This window comes from Streptopelia decaocto, assembly GCF_964273445.1.
Source record: "Streptopelia decaocto genome assembly, chromosome: Z".
NCBI classification, from domain to species: Eukaryota; Metazoa; Chordata; class Aves; order Columbiformes; family Columbidae; genus Streptopelia; species Streptopelia decaocto.
The window spans coordinates 81830378-81854113 of NC_138657.1; the positions used below are offsets into that span (position 1 = coordinate 81830378).

A 23736-nucleotide genomic window follows, 5' to 3' on the forward strand; every position below is an offset into this window, starting at 1 on the left:
CGCCGGTACAGCCCTCCCGGTACAGCCCCGCTCCGGTACAGCCCTCCCGGTACAGCCCTCCCGGTACAGCCCCGCTCCGGTACAGCCCTCCCAGTACAGCCCTCCCGGTACAGCCCCGCTCCGGTACAGCCCTCCCGGTACAGCCCTCCCGGTCCAGCCCCGCTCCGGTCCAGCCCCGCTCCGGCTGCCGTGCCCAAGTGCGGGGACAGGGGGTCCTTCCCGTGTCACCAGCTCCACGTGGCTTTGTGAACGCGTCGCGTACTCCGCAGTGAGCGGAGTGCACATCAGTTGTTCCGCTGTAAAAGCATAAATGGGTTTGAAACGGCTCTCACGTCAACTATAGCTCATTAGCCTCAACTTGAGCACTATTATATTGCCAAAAGATATCAGCCAGATAGTAACTGAGCGATTAGCGCGGGGCGGGGCCGGGCGCCAGCTGGAGAGGGAGCAGAACTCAAACGAGGAAGCGATTTCGAACCGAGTGTGACTGGGGAGTCACCTCGCTGCAAATGCCGCGCGTGTTGTGCTTCCTCAACACGCACCGTGGGCACTGGGGAGCAAAGGGAGGGACCTGCCCACCTGCCCCGCGCAGGCGGGGACTGACCGGAAACACCCCGAGCCGGGAGCGCTGCCCGCAGCCTCCGCCTCGGGACCGCCGTTCCGGGACCCCCGTTCCGGAATCCCCGTTCCGGGATCCCCGCGGCCCGTCCGGGATCCCCGCTCCGGAATCCCCGCTCCGGGATCCCCGCTGCCGCCCCGCCCCGCCCGATCCTCGCGCCGCCGCTGCCGCCCGCCGGGGGGCGCGCGCTCCTTGCGCCGTTGCCGCCGCGCGGGGGCGGGGCGGGAGGGGCGGGGGCGCTGCCCGCGCGCTGCCCCCCGCGCTTTGTTCCGCTGCGCGCGCTGCTTCCCGCCCCGCGCGCGGCCGGCGGGGCCCGGGCGGCAGCGGATCGGGCGGGCCCGGCGGGGCCTCCCCCCGGAGCCGCCTCCGCCCCCGCCCCGCTGGGCCGCCGGGGCTCCCGCCGCGGGCAGAGCGCGTTCCTGCGGCCGCCCTGAGCCTCGGCCGCCGGCACAGCGCGGGCGGGCCCCAGCGCCGCCCCCGAGCGGCGGCCCCGGGCGGCCCCGCCCCCGGCCCCTTCCCGCTGCCGCTCGGCTCCCGCCTTCCGCCGCCCGCGGGCGAGGAGCAGCAGCGGCGGCCGCGGCGCCCGGCGGGCTGCCCCGCGCAGCGGCTCCATGGCGACCGCGGCGGTGGAGCCGGTGTACGGGCTCTCCGAGGACGAGGTGGGTCGGGGCGGGGGCGGCTCGGGGTGGGCTCGGCCGGGGGCGGCGGCGCGTGTGCCCGAGCCGCACGTGTGCGCGCCCGTGTGCCGGTGCGGGGCCGCGCCCGCCCAGCGCCATTAGCGCGGAGGGGGAGGCCGGGGCAGCCGGGCCCGGCGGCGGCTCCGCCGGCCGGGCGAAGGTCGAGGGTCGGTCCGGGGGGGCGCCCGGCGAGCCCGCCCCGCGGGGCCCCGCGTCCCCCGGCGGCGCTGCCGGCAGCAGCCGCGGGCGGGCGGGTGGACGTGGCGGCGGGTCCCGGTGAGCGCCGGTGGTGCCGCCAGCCGCCGAGCACCAGCGGGTCCGTCCGCCCGGAGCCCTCGGGCCGGGCCCGGCTGCCCGGGGCGCGTTGCCGGAGCGGCGCAGGGGCCCGGCCGCCGGCCGCAGCCCCGCCGCAGAGCGGCTCCCGGTTCCCGGGGCCGGATCCGCAGCGGCAGCGCTTCCGACGGGCGCTGGCGGCGAACAAAGAGCCGGGGTGGCGGGGGAGACGCCGTGGGTGGGAGCAGCCGCCGGTGTCCCTCGGGTTTGGAGGCCCGCCCGTTCCCCGCCGTGCCCGCAGCCGGTGCCCAGCACGGGCTGGTGCCCGGCGCAGATGGAGCTCGGTGGACTGGGCGGGACTCTGATAGCTAATCGCCGTGTTCGGGCTTTATCAGCCCATGTCTTCTGCGGAACCGCATGCAGCACTAACAAATTAAATATGCATAGGCAGAACAGTCCACTTTATCTTGCTTGAATGTGAAAAATTGTAGTTAATGCCCTTTCCTTTCCTTGCCTCGGTGAGGTACTTCTTAGCGGGCGGTGTAATAAAGCCTCAGGAGAGGGGCAAGCTGTGTCACTGTTCTGTGACTTCGGCATGTCAGCTGCCAGTACCAGCTATATTGCTGGCCCTGGGTTGCGTTCTACAGGAGAGAATAATAACAATAACAATGTCATGGCCGGTTTTATGGACATAAACACAAGGGCTCTCTGCCAGTCTCCACGCTAGAGAAGAAACTGGCGTAAAAAAGGAAAAATCTTGTGACTGTGGAAGCTGCCAGACAATTTTATTACCTATTACATTTGAACGACTCCAAATCTAGATGGCTGTACTGTTTAATTGGAAAGGAGGTTCTTTGGCTGGAGTGAATGTTTTTATAACGGGGGGTGGTTGTGCGTTTGTTGATTTATAAAGCAGCGAGAGCAGTCTGGTTGAAATGCTGTGTATGTGTGTGAAGGTGGAGGAGAGCCTGGGGCGCTTAGACGCGAGCACAGAGTCCAGGAGAATGTTCTCCCCCGGTGGTTCCCATGAGCATTCAGGTGAGGCCGAGCGCAGGCGGCAGGACCGTGTCTGCGCGGGCTCTGCCCTGGGCTGGGGCGGCCAGCGGGACTGCCGCCCGAACCGCGGGAGCGCTGGCGGCCACGTGCTGCCAGGGCTTTGAGGATATGAGCAGGTGCGATCCGTGAGGAGCAGGGGAGCCCGCCGCCGTCCTGCTGCGGCCCCCGCGCCTGCCTGAGAACAGAACGCGCAGCCTGGCTGCTGCTTTTTGTTGTGCGCTGCCTGATACCTTTTGTCTCTGCCTCCTGCCTCGACTGCTGGTACTTGCACAGAATGTTAAAGAGAGGCGAATACACGAAGGACTCGGCTGGCCGGAGGAGCGGAGCCACTGCCCGGCTCTCCCCGGGGAGCCAGGGCCGTTGTGCGGCGGTGCTCGTGTCCCACCCCGGCACTGGGGACCTGCCTGCGGGGGGGTCGTGGTGCTCCAGGAAAGGACACGCGTCTGCCGCTCCCGTCCTGCGCTGAAACCGGGCTGTGTGGACAAGGGCTGCTTGGAAAAGCGAGGCTTTGCCGTCTCTGCCGTGACCCGTCGTGGTCCCGTGTCGTGGGTGCAGCGATGGCTGCAGCGGCTGTACCTGCGCGGAGCAGTGCGCCGGTCCTTTGGGTTCTGAGGTGCTGTACGTCGTGATGGTGCTGGACGCTTTGCAGAACGGAGATCCTGTAAAAATACATCAGGAGGCCACAAATGGAAGTGGGGTGGAAGAAAGAGGCAAAGGGACAGGGTGAGGGAGGGCATGGAGGGGAACACGGCCGTGTTACACAGCCCTGCGGGCTGTGCGGTCAGACACCAACAGCCTGAACCACTGCCGAGGCCGTGCTGGAGCTGTGGGCACAGGAACGGCTGCATCACACAGCAACAGCCTGAACCGCTGCTGGAGCTGTGGGCACAGGAACGGCTGTATCACACACCAACAGCCTGAACCGCTGCTGGAGCTGTGGGCACAGGAACGGCTGTATCACACACCAACAGCCTGAACCGCTGCTGGAGCTGTGGGCACAGGAACGGCTGTATCACACAGCAACAGCCTGAACCGCTGCTGGAGCTGTGGGCACAGGAACGGCTGTATCACACACCAACAGCTCGAACCGCTGCTGGAGCTGTGGGCACAGGAACGGCTGTATCACACACCAACAGCCCGAAGCGCTGCTGGAGCTGTGGGCACAGGAACGGCTGTATCACACAGCAACAGCCTGAACCGCTGCTGGAGCTGTGGGCACAGGAACGGCTGTATCACACACCAACAGCTCGAACCGCTGCTGGAGCTGTGGGCACAGGAACGGCTGTATCACACACCAACAGCCCGAAGCGCTGCTGGAGCTGTGGGCACAGGAACGGCTGTATCACACACCAACAGCCCGAAGCGCTGCTGGAGCTGTGGGCACAGGAATGGCTGTATCACACACCAACAGCCTGAACCGCTGCTGGAGCTGTGGGCACAGGAATGGCTGTATCACACACCAACAGCCTGAACCGCTGCTGGAGCTGTGGGCACAGGAATGGCTGTATCACACACCAACAGCCTGAACCGCTGCTGGAGCTGTGGGCACAGGAATGGCTGTATCACACACCAACAGCCCGAACCGCTGCTGGAGCTGTGGGCACAGGAACGGCTGTATCACACAGCAACAGCCTGAACCGCTGCTGGAGCTGTGGGCACAGGAACGGCTGTATCACACAGCAACAGCCCGAAGCGCTGCTGGAGCTGTGGGCACAGGAACGGCTGTATCACACACCAACAGCCCGAAGCGCTGCTGGAGCTGTGGGCACAGGAACGGCTGTATCACACACCAACAGCCCGAAGCGCTGCTGGAGCTGTGGGCACAGGAATGGCTGTATCACACACCAACAGCCTGAACCGCTGCTGGAGCTGTGGGCACAGGAATGGCTGTATCACACACCAACAGCCTGAACCGCTGCTGGAGCTGTGGGCACAGGAATGGCTGTATCACACACCAACAGCCCGAACCGCTGCTGGAGCTGTGGGCACAGGAACGGCTGTATCACACACCAACAGCCTGAACCGCTGCTGGAGCTGTGGGCACAGGAACGGCTGCATCACACACCAACAGCCCGAACCGCTGCTGGAGCTGTGGGCACAGGAACGGCTGTATCACTCACCAACAGCCTGAACCGCTGCTGGAGCTGTGGGCACAGGAACGGCTGTATGAGGGGAGCCTCCTGGGGAGAGTGGCTGTAAGTTACGTTCATTGACGGTGAACGGGAAGAGCGGCTGAAGGGCAGGTACTGTCACAGTTTCACTGCACGCCGTTGTTTGTGGGTAACGACTTCCCATTAGCGTTGGCTCAGATTTGAGCTGTTTTGTTTTGAAAAGCACAATCTCTTTGCAAGTCTTGAGAGGCTGAATCACAAATACAGACATATTTAGACTATTCATTTTCCTGTGTTCCTACCTTGGTTCCTACTTTGTTCTTTAAGTAGGGCTGTAAGTAGGCCTTATGTAGGACTACCTGTCCTAGTGCATTTGCTGGTTGGAAAACAGTTATTTAAGTGTAAGCTAGGCTTTCTTAATGGCTTCCCATTAAAATTGCAATCTCTCTTACAAATAATTAAGCATAGGCTTAACTTCTGCTTGCACAGGAGGTGTACGTGTCAGTAGGCTTACTTCATGTCTTAAATTAAGCATATGCTTAGGTGTTTGCAGGCTTTGTGCCCACATGGATCTGTGAATAGCTGTAGTTCTCAGAGAATACCTTCAGTCGGGGCATCTGTTCTTATTTTTGCTCAAATACTCCGATAGGCGTTCAGACGCTCAGTAGTTTGGGGACGCACTGAGTCACAGATGACAAGCCACCCATTGCATTTAGCCACTCTCAGACTGTGTTTTTCTTCAAATGCTGTTCGCATAAATCTGCCTCTTTGTAAGTAGGAGCTATAAAGTATTTAGATTAATCTAGTAGTTACAATTAGCCATAAATCAAATGGGCTGTGTGTGGTTTTCCACTGTGGGGTGACTTCAGCTGTGGCATGGGCTGCCTAGAGAGGTGATCCTTGAAGAAACAGTATCTCTTCATTGTAAAGTACAGGCGGAAAGAGTTGGCATGGGAAACTGTTCTCTACAGTTCAGCATTCCTCTGTTTGCTGTTCAGCTTCCTTGGCTTGTGATTGAATAAAATGAAATTGCAAGCTTCCTACTGAGATGACGTTTTGTCATGCATTAGAAATTGTCAAAAGGGAGCTTATGTTCAGGAAAATATCTTGATATGTGAGATATAATTACATGTGCCTTAAAATAAAGAGTTCTGGATACAGTCACTGCAGCTTAACCTTTTTTCTCATCTTAATTCTTGTGCACTGTACCGGGCAAAGCCTTGTGTGTCGGAAACGAATCCCGAAGCGCTCAGCTTCTGCTTGTAATGAGGGCAGCTCTGGGTCAATACAAGCCAAGCCAGTTCTGGGCTGGGCTGGAAGCGGTGCCTGCGGTGGGATGAGTTCCTGTGCAGCAGAGGCTGACCGTGCTTCACCGGGCACCCTGGTACCGGGTGAGGATCTGCCTGGAAGCGGTGCCTGCGGTGGGATGAGTTCCTGTGCAGCAGAGGCTGCCTGTGCTTCACCGGGCACCCTGGTACCGGGTGAGGATCTGCCTGGAAGCGGTGCCTGCGGTGGGATGAGTTCCTGTGCAGCAGAGGCTGCCTGTGCTTCACCGGGCACCGTGGTACCGGGTGAGGATCTGCCTGGAAGCGGTGCCTGCGGTGGGATGAGTTCCTGTGCAGCAGAGGCTGCCTGTGCTTCACCGGGCACCCTGGTACCGGGTGAGGATCTGCCTGGAAGCGGTGCCTGCGGTGGGATGAGTTCCTGTGCAGCAGAGGCTGCCTGTGCTTCACCGGGCACCCTGGTACCGGGTGAGGATCTGCCTGGAAGCGGTGCCTGCGGTGGGATGAGTTCCTGTGCAGCAGAGGCTGCCTGTGCTTCACCGGGCACCCTGGTACCGGGTGAGGATCTGCCGCGTGGGTCGTGCTGAGGTCCAGCGTGGGCCAGGACCTGATGAGTGTGGCTGCGACGTGACGGACAAACGGCCTCTTGTGCAAACCGCTTCAGAACCGGCGCGCGGGGTGGTGGCTCCGGTGGTGCCGTGTTCCTGGTGGGTTTGTGGCTCGGGAATGCTGGTCCTTGAGGGCATCTCCTTCCCTGTTAGTTAACGTCCTGCTGATGCAGTTGGTCTGTGTGTTTTGGTGCCGTCCGTGGGGCTGCGGAGGCTTGGGAGGGAATCTGCTCTCGCACGTTTACCGGTTCACTGTCTTTATTACGGAGGGGAACATGCTTCAGTGTTCCCTCCCCGACCTGAGCCGATGATGAAGCAGTGGCGTGGGGTCCATGCTGGATTGCTCTACTTTGCGTTTTCAGCAAACCATCCATTTTGAACTAAGCGTGACGGCGAGTTGTTGGGAGAAGTGTCTGCGTCCTAGACGGCTGGAATGAAACTTTAAGGCGACGTTTGGTGACCCGCTGCCGGGATGGCGAACCTGTCCCTTGCTGCTCAGCCGGTTTGGTGCCGGTGTCCTGCTCAGCACCCGGCTGGGAGCAGCAGGAGGCTTTGATGTGGGAAACCCCCTTGAGCTGGGGAGCAGACGCACCTGCCGTGACCACCGCTGGGAACGCAGGCTGTTCTGCTCTCAATACGCTGGTTATGTAAAAGCCATCGCTGTTTCGTCAGTGTGAGCAGGGGGCTGCCTTGATCACCGCGGTGACACAGTGTTTTAGTAATAAGCAATTCAGGATAGTAACTTATTTATTGACTTTTTAAATGGGGAAAAAAAAAAATCTGGATTGGTTTTATAGATTCTAAGTGCATTGCCTGCCCAGGGACAGCACGTAAAACTTTAAATGATGATTAAAAAGCCCAGTTAAGAAAACATTTAATAAATGAAAGGGCTTGCATATCTACTTGTTGTGGCACAGTAACAAAATTAATAGGCCGTGCTTCCCAGTAGGTCAATAGATTTTTTTAGAAAAGCTTGCTTTTTAAATCTGCTTTTAGTGAGTGGTCAGCGTGTTTTGGCCACTGCTGCTGGGTGAACTGTGGCTTTACCGTGCGGCCGGTGAGGGTGGTTGGTGTGGAGAGGTGGGTCTGAGCGCGGCAGCGGGGCTGACGTGTCCCCGCTCTCCCGGGCAGCCGGCAGCTTGGCCGGTGCTGCCCGCGGCCGGCCCCGTTCCCGCGCCGGTGCCGGTGCCGAGGAGCTCGTTGGCAGCGCTGTTTTCCGGCTCCGTGTTGCGGGCTGGCCGTTGGAGGGCACTGTGTCGTGGCGAATGGAGGCGCAAGGTTGTGGTGTTCCTGCCAGGTACCGTTTCCTGGCAGCGGCCGTGGCCGTGGGTGCTGCCCGGCCTCCCCTCGGCTCCTCCGGAGCTTCGTGAGGCGCTGGCGCCGTTCCTCTGTGGTTTGTTCTGAAAACACAGCCAGGCACGAGCTGAGTACCGAAGGAGCTTCGCTGTCAGAAGGGAATAAACCCAGTATCTTGGGATGTTGTGTGAAGGAGGAGTGAACCACTGCGGCTTCTCTTTGGAGCTGCATCTTCAGACAACGCGAGGTTCAGCGGGTTATGCTGTGTATCCTTTCTCAACCCAGTGCAGCTCGCTGTGCGATGGACTGTCTGTGCAGGGGCCCGCTCGCGGGCTGCGGGACTCGGATGTTATCCTGATTGGTGGTGTTCTTGTGGGTGTCGCTGGAGCCGGGGGCCTTGCTCTGTGCTGGTGTCGCAGGACCCGCTGGGGCTGCAGCTCTTGGCAGCCGATTTCAGCTGGATCGGGCTAAGCTGACAGCTCTTAGTCCTGGGCGATTGTGTGGGGCCAAGACCTCTTGCTTATTAAACTCTGTGCCACGCAAGCTGGGACTTTTCCAAGGGAGCTGGACGCCTCCAGGCCTCTTACCTAACAGCTTCGGCCAATAACAAGTTGTAGATGCAATATCAATGCGGAGCAGTAGTTTGATTTACTTACAGTTTTGTAAATATTTGTGTTGGTGAACAGAGAGAACCTCACTGACTTTCCTAAATTTCAACTTTTGCTTTCCGTGCTACTTCCTCTGAACTGTCTGTTTCAGTGTGTTGAATGAGAATCTCGCAGTGGCAGTGGCAGGAGCGGGGCCGTGCCCCCCAAGGCGCTGCCCCCCAAGGCGCTGCCCCCCAAGGCGCTGCCCCCCAGGAGTGCAGCTGCAGGGTGGGCGACTCCAGCTCCGGTGTGAGGAATGTGGTTTTACTGCTGGCGGGACTTGAGCTGCTGCCGTTTGGTTGTTAGAACCCGGAGGGGGCTTTGCCCTCGCGGAGCGTGGGCCCGGCTGGCCCTGGGGCTCTGAAGGGCCGTGTTCCCGCCGGGGCTCCCTCCCAGCTCCTCTGCTGCTCTCCCCTCCCGTGAAGGAAAACAAAACCTTAGGAAAGGGATTGTTTTCTGCAAAGCAGCAGCAATTTGCTTGTAATTCATTTTATAATGAGAGATGTGGTTAAACTGCACAGGCCTGGAAGCTAACTGCACTTAAAAGAGTTTTAAAAAACCCAACCACCAAAACAGCGCCAAACCCCAACAAAACAAATCCAAAAGCTCCATTCCTGAAATGTGTTATGGAATGTTTGTCTTCCAGATGACGTCTTGACTGGGCAACAAACTCAAGGTGTGTATTTGTACTAGTTAACTTCCTCCGCCTGCTGTTCGTTTAACCGTGTTTCCTGTGCGCTGCAGGATGTAGGTACTTGTCAGAATCCTGATTTCTAGGAATTAGGAACCTTGCCCGTAATCAAAAGAAATATCTCCAGTTCTGAGAACACTGGCACGGTCTGAGGAGCAGCTCCGTGAACGAGTGGTGCTGCACAGTTAAGCTATAGCGCGCCATCGTTGTGCCCAGCTCCGTGGATTAGTGGTGTTTTGGTGCTGTCCTGCCAGCTCGGGTTCCTCTGAGTGCGGGGACGGAGCTTTGCTCGGCCCTCCCGGCAGGGCAGCTCGTGCTTGTCGCTGAGGTCTCCAGAGGATGGAGCAGCGTTTTATCTCCCGAGAATGGAGTGACCCGGCAGATAAACTAACAGCAGGGAAGGCTTTTGGGAGGGAGGAGAGCCAGAGGAATGCCGGGCTTCGCGCTCTGCTTGCGCTCCTCTCCCTCCATCAGCTTCTCCAGTTTCTGCGATGGGAGAGAGAGTATCGAGTCTCCTTCGTGCTGCGGAGTTACTTATGTAAACTGTCAGCAGCTTTTGAAATAAGTCAACAAAAGTATTTAACTTGTTAATCCTTGAGAAATCACAATAGAGACATTGCTTCACATTCTCCCGATTTTGTTTTTTTCTGCTGAACACCAGCCAGGCTTCTGTTCCTCCCAGCTCTTGGTGTGGCTGCGAAAACTCGCTTCGTTTCTTCTGCCGAGGGAAAGCGGAGACGTTTCCCTGATAAAGCCCCGCGGGTTCTGGTGTGGACACGAGAGGTTTCTGGTGGGATGGAGGAGGCCGGGCTGCGGTTTCTGGTGGGATGAGGTTTCTGGTGGGAAGGAGGAGGCTGGGCTGACACCATCGGTGCTTGGAGACCACGCGGTGTCTGGAAGTGAAGCTGAACTGGCTGCTCCATAGGAGGTGCTTGAGCCCAGTTACGAAAATGAACCGAGATGTGGATTTGTGGTTCGGAGCTGCGTCTCTGCGGGTTCCTGCTGCTGGGGTTTGGCCCTTGAGCAGACCTCGCTGGCTCCTGCGGGCCCGTGAGCCGCTGGTGGCTCCCTGCTGGGTCTGCGCGGCTGGAAGGGGGGTCCTGCTTTCCCCCTGCACCCAGGCCCTCCAGACCCAGTTCGAGCTGCTCACTTGCAGGCAGGTGCGGGTGTCCTGGCCGGGCCGGTGACCTGCAGAGCTGCCCCGGCATGAGGAGGGTCACAGGCATGCGGCAGAGGCTGCTGGGCCGGTGCTGAGGAGGAGTGGAGGGCGGGCAGGACGGCGCCTGTTTGGTGGCCGCGAGCTACCGACTTGGCTGCCTGGCTCTCGTGAATCCAAAGCTTCGGCCAGAATCCTGCCCTGATGAAATCTCTGGTAAGTTTGCCTAAAGGCAGCTCATCTGTAGCTTTGGGAAACGTTAAACGGGCAAACGCTCCAGCAAACAGGTGGAGAAAACGACGTTTCCCGAGTCCCGCGGTGGCGGGAGCGCTGGGGGACACGTGGCGTGCGGACAGAGCCCCGCGTCTCTGCTTTCGGCTTGTGCCGATTTGGCCGTGTTGGCAAACAGCAAGGCTGCTGCTTTTGAAAGAGCAAGCAGCAGTGTGCTTGCTTGCTTGCTTAACCTCTGCTCTGGGTAAGATGATATATTTATTATAAAATATTGGCTTAGCCGCTGGTTATAGCTATCGAGCCAAAAGAACTTGAAAATACTCTGGCTCGGACAAGTCTTGCTTTAGTGAACTAGATGATAGCTGCAGATTGCGTGGGTCATGTAAGCGGCGTATTTGCCGTTGAATTTGATAGCTGTTGTAACGTTGCCGTGTTTAGTGTCTCGGTGCTACCTGGCCCCGTGTGTGTGCGTGTTCCTCTGAAGCGCAGCCCGTGCGCGCTGCGTGCCCGCTCGGTGGCGGGCTCGGCAGAGCTCTTCGCTGGGCTCTGTGGCGCGTGTGCTGAGCTTCGCAACGCTCCCAGACTAAATGTCTCGAACTTTAGGCATGGTTTTCCAATTATTTATTATTTTTCTTATTGGAACGCCAAAAATTAAGTACTGTGTTTGTATTTTTAAGAGGTACATCAGTTGTATTGTACTGACTAGGGAATTTATGGTTTTTAATGGCTACAGATATATTTAAGCCAGGCACAGTCAGTCTAGGTGTTGTGGAGGTACAGTTACTCACCCGAACTTCTTGGATTTTGTCAAGTTACTGACTGAATAGTATCAGTTTCCGTGTGGTTGGGAGATGCTCGCAGACCACAACAAAGAGGTTGCTGTGAAGAGGTGCTTTGTTTTCTGTGGCTCGGAGGAGCCAGGTCCAGCTCTGGCTGCAGGGTCGGTGGGTGGGTGGGCGGCCCTGCGTCCCCCCACCCTGCGCTGGCTCCAGCCGGCTCCCCCCCTGCCGGTAGTGCTGGCACTCTTCCCACATCAAGGTGAGTTCATACAGTTTAGCCAAAAAGGATTAAAAATAAATCACAATATAGGACAAGTTAGCTTTGTGCCGTTCCAGCGAGTTAAATTGCCCCCTGTGCAGTCCTGCGGGCTGGGATAAGCGGTGCAGGTGTGTGGGTGGATGGCTGCGACAAAGACCTTTATTGGCACCGTTGCCGTCTGTTTTGGTTCTGTCTGGTCAGCTCTTGTTTTCATGTTTTGTTCCTCGTTAGCAGTGTCTGTAGGGTGGGTAGGAAACGGCAGCGGCGACGCGGGTCCAGCGGGGCCCGGGTGAATCACGCGGCCCGGTGTCCGCGCTGGTTTCGTGTGCCCTCGCGGGGAGGCCGCTCTCGACAATACTGTGACACATCGTGTCCCGACAGTGTCCCCAGCGTGACTCACCGTGCCGCTGTTGGAGCAGAGGCTCGCTGGGCGGCTCGGTAAGGAGGACGAGCCGCGTTTCCTCCCTGGCTCAGAAGCTGCTGGTCCTGCCCGCAGGAGAGCTTTAGAGCTTTCTTCTGTCATCCGGCCGGAGCTCGCGCTGCTGCTCTCCCGCCGCGCGGGACTCAGCCTCCGCTAACACTGCTTGGGGGAGCCTGGCAGGAGACAAGTCCCCGAGCGTTCCCGTTCAGACGGGACGTTCCCGGGTATTAGCAGGCTGGGGTGCCGCGGGTGTTCCTCCTTCCTCGCCAGCTTCCTCCGGGCCGTGACCATCCCCGCTGTCCGACCGGCCGCGGTCCTTGCTGTGTCATTGTCGCTTCACTGAAGCTGTGATGAGTAAGACTTACAACATACACTTCGTGCAGCAATTTTCTTCCAACTCATCAAAGATATATGTCCTGTTAACTTAATGCGGTGTTGCCTTTAGTAAGCCTGGAATGCGTCACCTGTGAGTGTCTCAGTTCCTCGTCTGTGGCTGCTCAGCGCTGGGCAGAGGGGCCGCGGGGTCGCCTTGGGGCACCCGCTGGTCCGAGGCCGCTGGTGGCCCCGCTGCGCAGGAGCTCTGGCTGGAGGTGTCCCTTCAGCCCAAGTTATGCCACGGCACTGACGTCCCCAGAGCTGCTCAAATACCATCACAGACGTAGAGCTTCTCAGAGCATGTTTTTCCCACTTTTCAGAGTTTATTGTAGTCTAGATTTGTGTTGTGTGCTTCGGTTCATCCTACTGATTAGGAGGCAGCTTTGGGCTGCCTAACCAATTGATTTTATTTATTTTTGAGCACTTTTCTGACTGTAATATCTGTCAAAGCCAGGTTTAAAAAGGCAGGTCCTTTGCCTAGTGCCCATTAGCCCCGGGACTGGGTGGAGGCTTTGGTCTGGTTTATTGGCAGCAGCGCCGCCCCGGTGTCACCAGCAGCGCCGCCCCGGTGTCACCAGTGCCGCAGCGGCTGGGAACTGGGCAGAACTGGCCACCAGTGCAGCTGTGCTGGAGGTGTGAAACCAGACAGAAACCTGGGGCCAGCAACTCTTCAAAACAGCCTTTAATAGAAATAATGGGCAGTTAGATTAATCTTTCTCTTTTTTAAGGTGACAGTAGATAACATTTTTTAATTTTCATTTTTAATGAGGGAATCATCCTGATGGTGCAGCCCTGCTGCCTGTTCAGTCCAGAGGATCTTCTCGTTCTGTGGGGTAATGAGCGTGCCAGAGCAGCCTTGCGGTTTTCTCCCCTGGCTCGGGGATGTGATTTGTTTGTGCGGGTTGTGCTGAGGGCCCGGGGGGTGCGGGTGCCGGCCCCCTGGTCCCGCGGCCCGGGTGGGATGGGGTCGGAGCCGCGCTCTGCTGGGACACGTGCAGCAGTGCCGGGGTCCCGCCAGGGGGTGCCGGGGTCCCGCCAGGTGGTGCCGGGTCCCGTCAGGTGTGGGTTTGTCCTGCTGGTTCCCGACGCTGTGAACAAGCGCTGCTGAGCGGTCACGAGCCGTGTGCAGGTTTCCCGTGAGGTCATTTGTCACCCTCTGCCAGCGAGCTCTTCGTGCGCGGGCCTGGAGAGCTCCTGGCAGCTACCGAAGCCACCGCTCCTTCATAACCGTTAACGAGCAGCCTCAGGCTCAGATGGTCAGATCTGTAGGTCAGGTGTTTTCCGGTCTAGTGCAGATCTTCTGGTAACATCTGCCTACCTGGGGCACTTTGTTGCTACGAATATTGTCCAAAATTTGGCTTGGAACTGGTGCATATTCTAAAGCATTTCGGTCATGACTTCAGTTGCTGTGTTTTGACTGATTGATGTTGTTATTAAAGAAATGTCTCTACTTGCTTGAACTGATTTAGCAAAATTTTTCATTGTTCTCTCATCTGCTGGCACTATTAAAATTTACCTTCAATCCGTTGTGCTACTGTCACGGAGTCTGGTTTTCACTTTGAGCCCCGTCAGTTCAGTTGGGAGCTGCCCGTGGCTGGGTTTGCTTCCTGGGTGAGGTGCAGTGGGCACAGCGCTGGGCCCGCAGAGCTGCCCGCCGCGCCCGTCCTGCCCTGCGAGGGACCGGCTTCGCGCTGCCAAACCCTGCACAAGAAACCAAGCTGCTCCCCGCGGCGCCCAGGGCCGCGCGGTGCCGGGGCCGTGCCAGCCGGCGCTGGTACCGGCTGCCGAACACGGGACCACCTTGAGTGCGCTCCGGCGCCAGGACCGCAGCATCTGCACGGTGGAGCCGCGGTCCGGGGAGCGGGGTGGCTGTGCGGGGTGCCTGCTCGCTGGAGCAACAGCCGATAGTGGCTGATAACGCAGGAATGCGCTACGGGAGCGCCGTGTGTCATTGCTGGCGTTGCCGTGGAAACCCCGACTTTAGCACCAGCTGGTTTCGGTGTGTTTGGCGCTCGGCATCCCGATGTGTATCGGAGACGAGGCAGCGCAGGCGTCCCAGCCCGAATGTCACGTTGGGGCTGCCGGGTGCCTGAGCACAGGTAGCTCCATGGGGGCGTCACGCGCTCCGGCCTGGGGTGGCTTTGCTTCCCGAGCAGCTGTGACAGCTCACCTGGGGCTGTTGGGGACCTGTCCCCGAGCGGCAGAGCTCCGGGGAATCCCGCAGCCGGGCCGCCCTGGTGTGATGGATCATGGGAGGAGCTGGTTGTGAGGAACACACATGGTGTGGTTTAATGATGTTCCCTTTGAATGAGGGATGTCTGAACGGCCAGGGCCGCTGTGAGAACAGCCAGCCACAGCTCTTGTCTGGACTTCCTGATTCCTCTTCTGGCTCTGGCGTTCACGTGAGTCACGTCTTTGCCTAGCAACAGCTTTTTTGTTCAGAGCCACGTTGTTGTTCTTCCTGCTGGATCTCCCAGTCTGTTTTGTGGTACCCGTGGAAGCAGCAGGTCGCCCTGTCCCACTGCACGTCGCTGGGCTCGGGGTTAAATCCCGAGTTTAAACAGCGGCTTGGAGAGCGGGCGCCTGGCCGTGCTGCCCGGGCTGGGCGTGAGGGTGCCCGCGGTCCTCGAGCTCTGCATTTCACATCCCGTCTCTGCTTGCAGCCTGTGCTCTTCGTGTTCTCTTAGATGAAGGTGGTATTCATGCTCATTGTGCTTTTCAGAAGAGGTTTAAGCCCTTCTCCACCGTTAAGCTGGCCATTAGTGTTGGAGTCCTTAGGTCTTATGTAGACTGGAACACACCTGCTGTTTTATGGACACTAAAGAGATTTTTCTTGTTGAACAATCAAGAGTCTTCCAGTCAAATGGAAAGACCTGGTTGTTGGTAAATGGAAGCAGAGAATGACCTGCACTTCAGAAAAGCCTTTTCATAGAGAGGTTTCTTCCGCTCCAGTATTGCAGAGCTGTTTCCAGTGTCTGAAAGGTGCACGGAAGGCAGGAGGTGTAGGGGGACAGGGGTATATTGATGTAATGTTGTCTTCCACAATTTTCTGACCTCGTGTAGGTTTTAGGGAAGGCTGGATGAGGAAAGAGTAGGATGGCCATATCACTGGTGGGAGCTAAGAATGTTGTGGGGAGGTAGCACTCACTGCTGAAGGATGCAGAAAGGTTGAGATAGTCCCAAATGTAGAAGTCTTTGCCTGCCATTCAACATAACAGTGACCCTTTTGCATTTGCGCGGTGGCTCGGGGAAGACCGCTTGGACAACTACCGAGTTAAAAAGCTGCTGGGCTTCTCTGAGATGATCCAAATGAATCAAGGCAGAGTTGTTGCAAGAGGTTGAGGCCTTGGTGATTAATGTTAGTTTCTCGCTCTCGTTACTGCCTTGCACCCACCCGCTGTGCTGTGACTTTCCTCAGCTTCAGTCGTGCTCCGGTCCCTGGGCAGCGACTCGTTACGTGGAGGAACGTGAGCTTTTCCTCCAGCGCCGTGTTCTCCAGGTCTCGTTCCGTTCCTGCAGCGTCACCCCGGCCTCACCCGTTCGACTGCAGCTTTGGGCTTTGCTGTTGTGTGGGTGTTCTCCCTTTGCGCCAAACGTGCTCGCCGGGTGACCCTCGGCGCAGCCCTCTCTGGCCCCTGGGGTGATTGCACGCTCACCGGAGCTGCGCCGGGCTGGCTGGGTGTGAGTGCACGCTCACCGGAGCTGCGCCGGGCTGGCTGGGTGTGAGTGCACGCTCACCGGAGCTGCGCCGGGCTGGCTGGGTGTGAGTGCACGCTCACCGGAGCTGCGCCGGGCTGGCTGGGTGTGATTGCACGCTCACCGGAGCTGCGCCGGGCTGGCTGGGTGTGAGTGCACGCTCACCGGAGCTGCGCCGGGCTGGCTGGGTGTGAGTGCACGCTCACCGGAGCTGCGCTGGGCTGGCTGGGTGTGATTGCACGCTCACCGGAGCTGCGCTGGGCTGGCTGGGTGTGAGTGCACGCTCACCGGAGCTGCGCCGGGCTGGCTGGGTGTGATTGCACGCTCACCGGAGCTGCGCCGGGCTGGCTGGGTGTGATTGCACGCTCACCGGAGCTGCGCCGGGCTGGCTGGGTGTGATTGCACGCTCACCGGAGCTGCGCCGGGCTGGCTGGGTGTGAGTGCACGCTCACCGGAGCTGCGCTGGGCTGGCTGGGTGTGAGTGCACGCTCACCGGAGCTGCGCTGGGCTGGCTGGGTGTGATTGCACGCTCACCGGAGCTGCGCTGGGCTGGCTGGGTGTGATTGCACGCTCACCGGAGCTGCGCTGGGCTGGCTGGGTGTGATTGCACGCTCACCGGAGCTGCGCCGGGCTGGCTGGGTGTGAGTGCACGCTCACCGGAGCTGCGCTGGGCTGGCTGGGTGTGAGTGCACGCTCACCGGAGCTGCGCTGGGCTGGCTGGGTGTGATTGCACGCTCACCGGAGCTGCGCTGGGCTGGCTGGGTGTGAGTGCACGCTCACCGGAGCTGCGCTGGGCTGGCTGGGTGACGCTGAGGCCCCGGCCGGGTGTGACGAGGCAATGGTTGCTTTCCCTGTGGCATTGCCCATGGGGCACGAGCTGTTCTGTGCCTTGTGACCTGGCTGTGGCACTTTGCGTTTCTGTGCCTGCTGGTCCCGTTTCCCGTGCGCTCCAAGAGCACATCTGTGCTGCCCCGGGCCCAGGGCCCGCGCTGAACGGCCCACCCTGCTGCACATCTCCTGCCGCACGGCGGTGCTGAACGTGGCTCTTGTTCGGCCTGCCCGGAGCGCCTGGCAGGACACAGAGTCCGGCCTTTGTTTGGGATAATGAGTGCTGAATATTTTAATGAGCGTTTCTGAGTCTCGTCAGTGTCAAGTACCATTCTGGGCACAAGTGCCTGAGCTAACCTCTGCGCTTTGTCCAGCAACAATGCCCTTCTTTATAGGAGTTCCCTGTGAGCAACTGATACAACTAAAAACCCCAACAAAACCAAAACGAACAATGCACCAAACCCCGCAAAACCAAAAAACCCTGAGCCTTCCATCCTCAGTACGTGTGCGCAAATTATTTACGTAAACCAAACAGAGCTAAGTTCTGGGTAGTGCTGTATTTTTTCCCCTTTTTCGAAAGAGCCGCGTGTCTTCTGTGGCAGTGTGCAGAGCAGCACCTTCCATTGCCGGAGCAAGGCTGCGCGGGCGCAGCGGCACCTCCGCGGCGCGGCGCCGGGCGCGCTGCTCGCCGGCCGCGCTGGGAGGGGCTGGCGGTGAGGGGGGCGCTGGCACAGCTCTGCCGCTGGGTAACGCGGTCTGACGAACCACGGCAAACCATCTGTGAGCTGTTAACCGGCATTTCTCCTCCAACCAGAGTGATGGATTTTTGTGCCCAGTCCTGTTGATTTGCTAGTGATTAACAGGCTGTTATTGATCATTTTGACCATGTACATCAGCTCCAGTGTGCCTTTGGCATTTTTGAGCAGTGATCGTGTGTCCTTTAATTAAAGACAGTATCTACTTTTCTCGCTCCTGAAAAATGCATGTATGCATAAGCCATAACTTCTGTAGCTATTGCAAGTTACTTGAATTTAACCTCCTGCATCGGTCATGTTCTTGATAATATTTTGTTAACTACAGCTGTTTTTCACAACACTTTGTCCACTTCCTTGGCTGTTGGTAACGCCCCCGTGTCGGTGGGCGCTGGAGCAGGGGCCGGTGCTGCTGGAGGACGTCACTCGGTGTTTCTTTCGCAGCAAACTTGCTGAAGCTGGCGAGGCCGGCGCGGTGCTGAGCCGCTGCGCCCCTCGCCTGTGAACGTGCCCCAAAGCTTCTGCGCTGGGGCTCCACAGTTTTCCTCCACAGCTCAAAGCAGGATGAATAGGAATACCTGGCATTACACCTGACAGTTTACCGTGTTGTTAGTTAAGCACTAATCTCCAGTGGTACTGTTCTCTTAGTGTGCTTAAAGTTACCGCTGCTGAATGCATTGTGGTGAATCACGGCAAATGTAGCAACCCAGCACTAATACTTCATGACTGGAAGGTGTAATCATTGACATTACAATCACACTTCAGCTCTGGTTTGAACAGAAGAGAAAAATTAAACTATTTTCTAAAATAAACTTGGAAATATCTTTGTTTTGAACTTTTCCTAATTTTGTTCAGGCTTCGAGAGCTTTTCCCCTGCTCTCGATGCAGAGTGCGCATGGAGTCAGTCAAGCCCATGCATCGGTCAAGCTTGTGCATCTCCACACAATCTCTGTGAAGTAAGAGTTTCGATTACACATTCCAGTGAGCCGAGATAAAGTGCATCTTGCCCTGTAAGGCAGCGTTAGCCCTTCATGTGCCTGTTGCCACTCTGCGGCCGTGCCGGTGCGGCGCTCCCTGGGCCGCGTGAGCAGCCAGCAGCTCTCCTCGCAGAGGCGTCTCGGGCTGCGAGGCTCCGGCGGGCGTTCTCCGGCCCCTGGTGAGCTCTCCAGCGTTCTCCGGCCCCTGGTGAGCTCTCCAGCGTTCTCCGGCCCCTGGTGAGCTCTCCAGCGTTCTCCGGCCCCTGGTGAGCTCTCCAGCGTTCTCCGGCCCCTGGTGTGCTCTCCAGCGTTCTCCGGCCCTTGGTGAGCTCTCCAGCGCCGCCTCGTCCCGGCCGGCCTCGCGCTGCCCACGGGCCACCGCAGGTGGGAATGGGGTTGGAAAGGAGCCTCCGGTCGCAGTTTGCTGGGTTACGGCTTTACTGAATGCGCGTTCTGTCATCAAACAGAGCAGCTGCAATAAAGCTGACTGTTTATGGTCAAAAATCGTTAAATATCTAACAAGGATATGGATTGTGGTTACGTAAACACGCTTGTGTGATCAGTTGGCAACTAATTGGGCTACTGGAATGAAGAACAACTGAAGCCCCCCCCTGCGATGCGGGACCTTCTTTTGCACGTGTGCTCGTGTGCTCGGCCTTTCACACGGGGACGGGGTTAGTGGGTGTTTGAGGTTTGCACGCCTTTAAAAAATGGATGAAAAGCCAGAAGGCGATGACCAGCGCCATACCTGTGAATGCACGTTTCAGTGCATGGGACGGTATGATCCCACGTTTCATGGTTATCTACAGCCGCTTCCAGGCTTTGCGCCGGGGGAGTGCGGGTATCAATCTGTGGTGTGATAGTAGTCAACACGGGGCTTTTTAATCAGAGCTGGCCATGTCCTCAGGTTTAGAGGAGGAAGAGACCAGTTGTTGTGAGTCTTGCTCTGACGGGATGTCTGGAGTGCTGTGTGTGCTCGGGCGCGGTGGCTCCTGCGGCACGTCGGTCTCTGGCCTGCGCGCCCCGTCGCCCTTTGGCCAGCACCATCGCTTGGAGCCTTGCACATGTCGTTGTCTGCAGACAAAACCCGAGCTTATTGATTCTTAACCACGCTCCTTTTGAACCTCTTCTCCCCCTGCCCCATTCCTCACCACAGTTGTCTTCAAACTGTTTTTCTGGGAATGCTGTTTTTGCCTGTTTCAAAGTAATCTCTAGCCTGTGGTTTGTACTGCTGTTATTGTTATTAACGTTGAAAACACCGGGGTCCCCTTTGTGCCCCAGGCTGACTCGCTCTTTGTCAGCAAACCTTAGAGACCGAGGTGGCGCAGACTGGGGAGAGGTGGATACGCCAGATAAACCCCATTGCCATGCTGGAGAAGGTGCCTGGAGATCAAGCCGCTGGCATCCATCTGCGACTCCATTCTAATGCGACTCCTCACCGCGGGCTCCTAATTGGGAATTGAGACCGTTTTTCAGTATCGGATGAGACTGTTAGATGCTCACTATGTAGAAATGGATTGTTTGCTTCTCTTGTGACCGATAGGTTTTGAAGTGCTGCTCTTCTGCATGCTGGACAGTAATAGATCTGTCCGGACACCGACCCGAGGATAACGAATATCTGAAATTAAACCGGCTGCCTCGTTTCACCCGCTGCTGGCAAAGCTTTGACCAGTGTCAGGGCCAGTGTAATGCAATCGTCCTACATGTAAAAACACTGTGCCTTTATTTTATGGTCGTTCATACTCAAAGGGCTATTTTTGTGTGCCAGAACGTTAAATAATTGTTTAAATAAAGGCTTGAGGTTTTAATGAATTGGCTGAGTTTCTGTATCCCCTAAGGGAAAGCACAGCAGTTGCTCTCAGGTTTTCCGTTCTGAGCCTCCTGTTTAGAGTTGCAGTGCATTTTCAGTTTGGATGCAGATCGCTGGCTCAGGGTCAGGGTGGGGTGTTGGTGTGTTTCTGTAGGTTGGTTGTGATTGTTTGTTTTTCCTTGTACACCAGGTCCGTACAGCAGGGTCACTTCAGGCCCCAGGCTTCCGCAGATGCGCTGCCCGCCTCAAAGCCGTGTTTGTGTTCTCATAGCAACGTGCAATAAGTGCTTTTCCTGTCCCTCTGCTTCCGCCAAAGGTGAATTCTTCTCTTGGCTTGTCTGGAGAAAAGCAGATAGGGGTTTCCTTCAGAAAGAGACTTTCCCATACCATAAATGTAGGACACATGCCGACGGTTCAGTGAATATACCGTCCTGTCGTGTACTACAGTGTCTTTTTCTTTCCTTGGAGGTACCACCGGGGCAGGGAGCGGCCGGTGGGCTGCGGCTGCCGCAGGCTCTAGTGCAGGCTCTGGTGCAGGCTCTGCCGTGGGCTGGTGGGACCCGAGCAGAGCGGTGGGTCAGTGTTGTTCTCCCCCGGCACAGCCCGCAGGAGGCTGCTGGCAGTTGGATCAGTCAGGTCGTGCAGAAACACGTCGGTTAGCTTAATTCACATAGGGAGTGATATGAAGAGGTCCAAATGGTAAATAAGGAGAACAAAGTCTTGTGCTGTACAGCAAGTCCATTCATTTGAAGTTCTTTCAGCATCGGGCTGGGAGTTGTGAGTCCCGGTTGCAAACCCCGTGGCCGGCACACGAGGACATTTGGTCTCCATGCGTTGCTCCTGACGTGTTTCTACCTTGCTCACATCAGTTTTGTGGGCTGTTTGTCCACGTGCAAGAGCAGCATCCCGGAACTGTCCCTCTGAGACAAATCCGCGCCTTTCCAAAATTCTACCTGGTGTCTGGCCAAGGAGACAGGAATATGGTGCCTCTTTGTAGAGCTCCTAAGTCCCAGAAGTAGGACTTGAATCATTGTTGAACATTTAGTAGTTTTTTGTTGTATGAGGTTAAGATTCCCACAGTTCTCGGGATGTTTTTCGTTTAAATATGTAGCATCGTGCAGTGAGCACTGAGAGTTCTGCAGGGACAAAAGGCACCATTTGTTTTAGTCTCAGACTTGCTGAGGGGGAATTTGATCAGCGCTTAAACCTGAAATAAGAGTTTAATTGTCATGCTTAGCCAGATAAGCAGGTTGTAACCTGGTGACCTTTGCTTTAGGTTTGTTTTCCCGTGCTGAGCTGCAGAGCAGAGGGGAGATGCGGTGCGTACGCTCAGTGCATGGTCGTGTGTTCTCTGCAGAGCTGAGATTTTTATCAAAGGCTGCGCATTGCCACTCACAGATTCCAAGATTAAGATACCACAAGAATTATACTGAGGCTTGTCACGTACTGTTGGTATGACCTTCCAAAGGTCCCTGTGCTGTTCCCAGGGGCTCAGCTGTTCCCTTCGGGTGCGGGACGGAGCAGCAGCTCCTCCGGCTGGCGGGTCCCAGCGTGTCACCTGCGCCTCCTGCGCGACTCGCGGCCTTTCGGGTTGCTCTGGTGGGGTTTGGCCGTGTTGCCTTCAAATGCACACCGGTTTTGGTTCGGAAGCGGCCCTGCGGTGGAACGGGGTGATCTGCGGGTTTTCACTCGGTCCCGGTGCTGGGAGATGCTCCCGTACAGCGCGGGTTTTCACTCGGTCCCGGTGCTGGGAGATGCTCCCGTACAGCGCGGGTTTTCACTCATCCCAGTGCTGGGAGATGCTCCCGTACAGCGCGGGTTTTCACTCATCCCAATGCTGGGAGATGCTCCCGTACAGCGCGGGTTTTCACTCATCCCAATGCTGGGAGATGCTCCCGTACAGCGCGGGTTTTCACTCATCCCAGTGCTGGGAGATGCTCCCGTACAGCGCGGGTTTTCACTCGGTCCCAGTGCTGGGAGATGCTCCCGTACAGCGCGGGTTTTCACTCGGTCCCGGTGCTGGGAGATGCTCACGTACAGCGCGGGTTTTCACTCGGTCCCAATGCTGGGAGATGCTCACGTACAGCGCGGGTTTTCACTCATCCCAATGCTGGGAGATGCTCCCGTACAGCGCGGGTTTTCACTCATCCCAATGCTGGGAGATGCTCACGTACAGCGCGGGTTTTCACTCATCCCAATGCTGGGAGATGCTCCCGTACAGCGCGGGTTTTCACTCGGTCCCAGTGCTGGGAGATGCTCCCGTACAGCACGGGTTTTCACTCATCCCAATGCTGGGAGATGCTCCCGTACAGCGCGGGTTTTCACTCATCCCAATGCTGGGAGATGCTCCCGTACAGCGCGGGTTTTCACTCATCCCAATGCTGGGAGATGCTCCCGTACAGCGCGGGTTTTCACTCGGTCCCGGTGCTGGGAGATGCTCCCGTACAGCGCGGGTTTTCACTCATCCCAATGCTGGGAGATGCTCCCGTACAGCGCGGGTTTTCACTCATCCCAATGCTGGGAGATGCTCCCGTACAGCGCGGGTTTTCACTCATCCCAATGCTGGGAGATGCTCACGTACAGCGCGGGTTTTCACTCGGTCCCAGTGCTGGGAGATGCTCCCGTACAGCGCGGGTTTTCACTCATCCCAATGCTGGGAGATGCTCCCGTACAGCGCGGGTTTTCACTCATCCCAATGCTGGGAGATGCTCACGTACAGCGCGGGTTTTCACTCGGTCCCAATGGTGGGGAGATGCTCCCGTACAGCGCGGGTTTTCACTCGGTCCCGGTGCTGGGAGATGCTCCCGTACAGCGCGGGTTTTCACTCATCCCAGTGCTGGGAGATGCTCCCGTACAGCGCGGGTTTTCACTCATCCCAATGCTGGGAGATGCTCCCGTACAGCGCGGGTTTTCACTCGGTCCCGGTGCTGGGAGATGCTCCCGTACAGCGCGGGTTTTCACTCATCCCAGTGCTGGGAGATGCTCCCGTACAGCGCGGGTTTTCACTCATCCCAATGCTGGGAGATGCTCCCGTACAGCGCGGGTTTTCACTCATCCCAATGCTGGGAGATGCTCCCGTACAGCGCGGGTTTTCACTCATCCCAATGCTGGGAGATGCTCCCGTACAGCGCGGGTTTTCACTCATCCCAATGCTGGGAGATGCTCACGTACAGCGCGGGTTTTCACTCATC

The 23736-nt window shown here is 57.7% G+C and overlaps 1 protein-coding gene across 1 annotated transcript in view; it reads left to right on the forward strand.

The window, feature by feature from the left end:
- Positions 1 to 1023: 1023 nt before the first annotated feature.
- Positions 1024 to 23736, forward strand: part of NEDD4L (NEDD4 like E3 ubiquitin protein ligase) — a 116010-nt gene continuing 93297 nt past the window's right edge. Inside the window, 1 exon segment of the mRNA XM_082075043.1 lies at positions 1024 to 1278. Coding sequence (XP_081931169.1) covers positions 1231 to 1278 — 48 coding nt within the window. The 5' untranslated portion in view covers positions 1024 to 1230.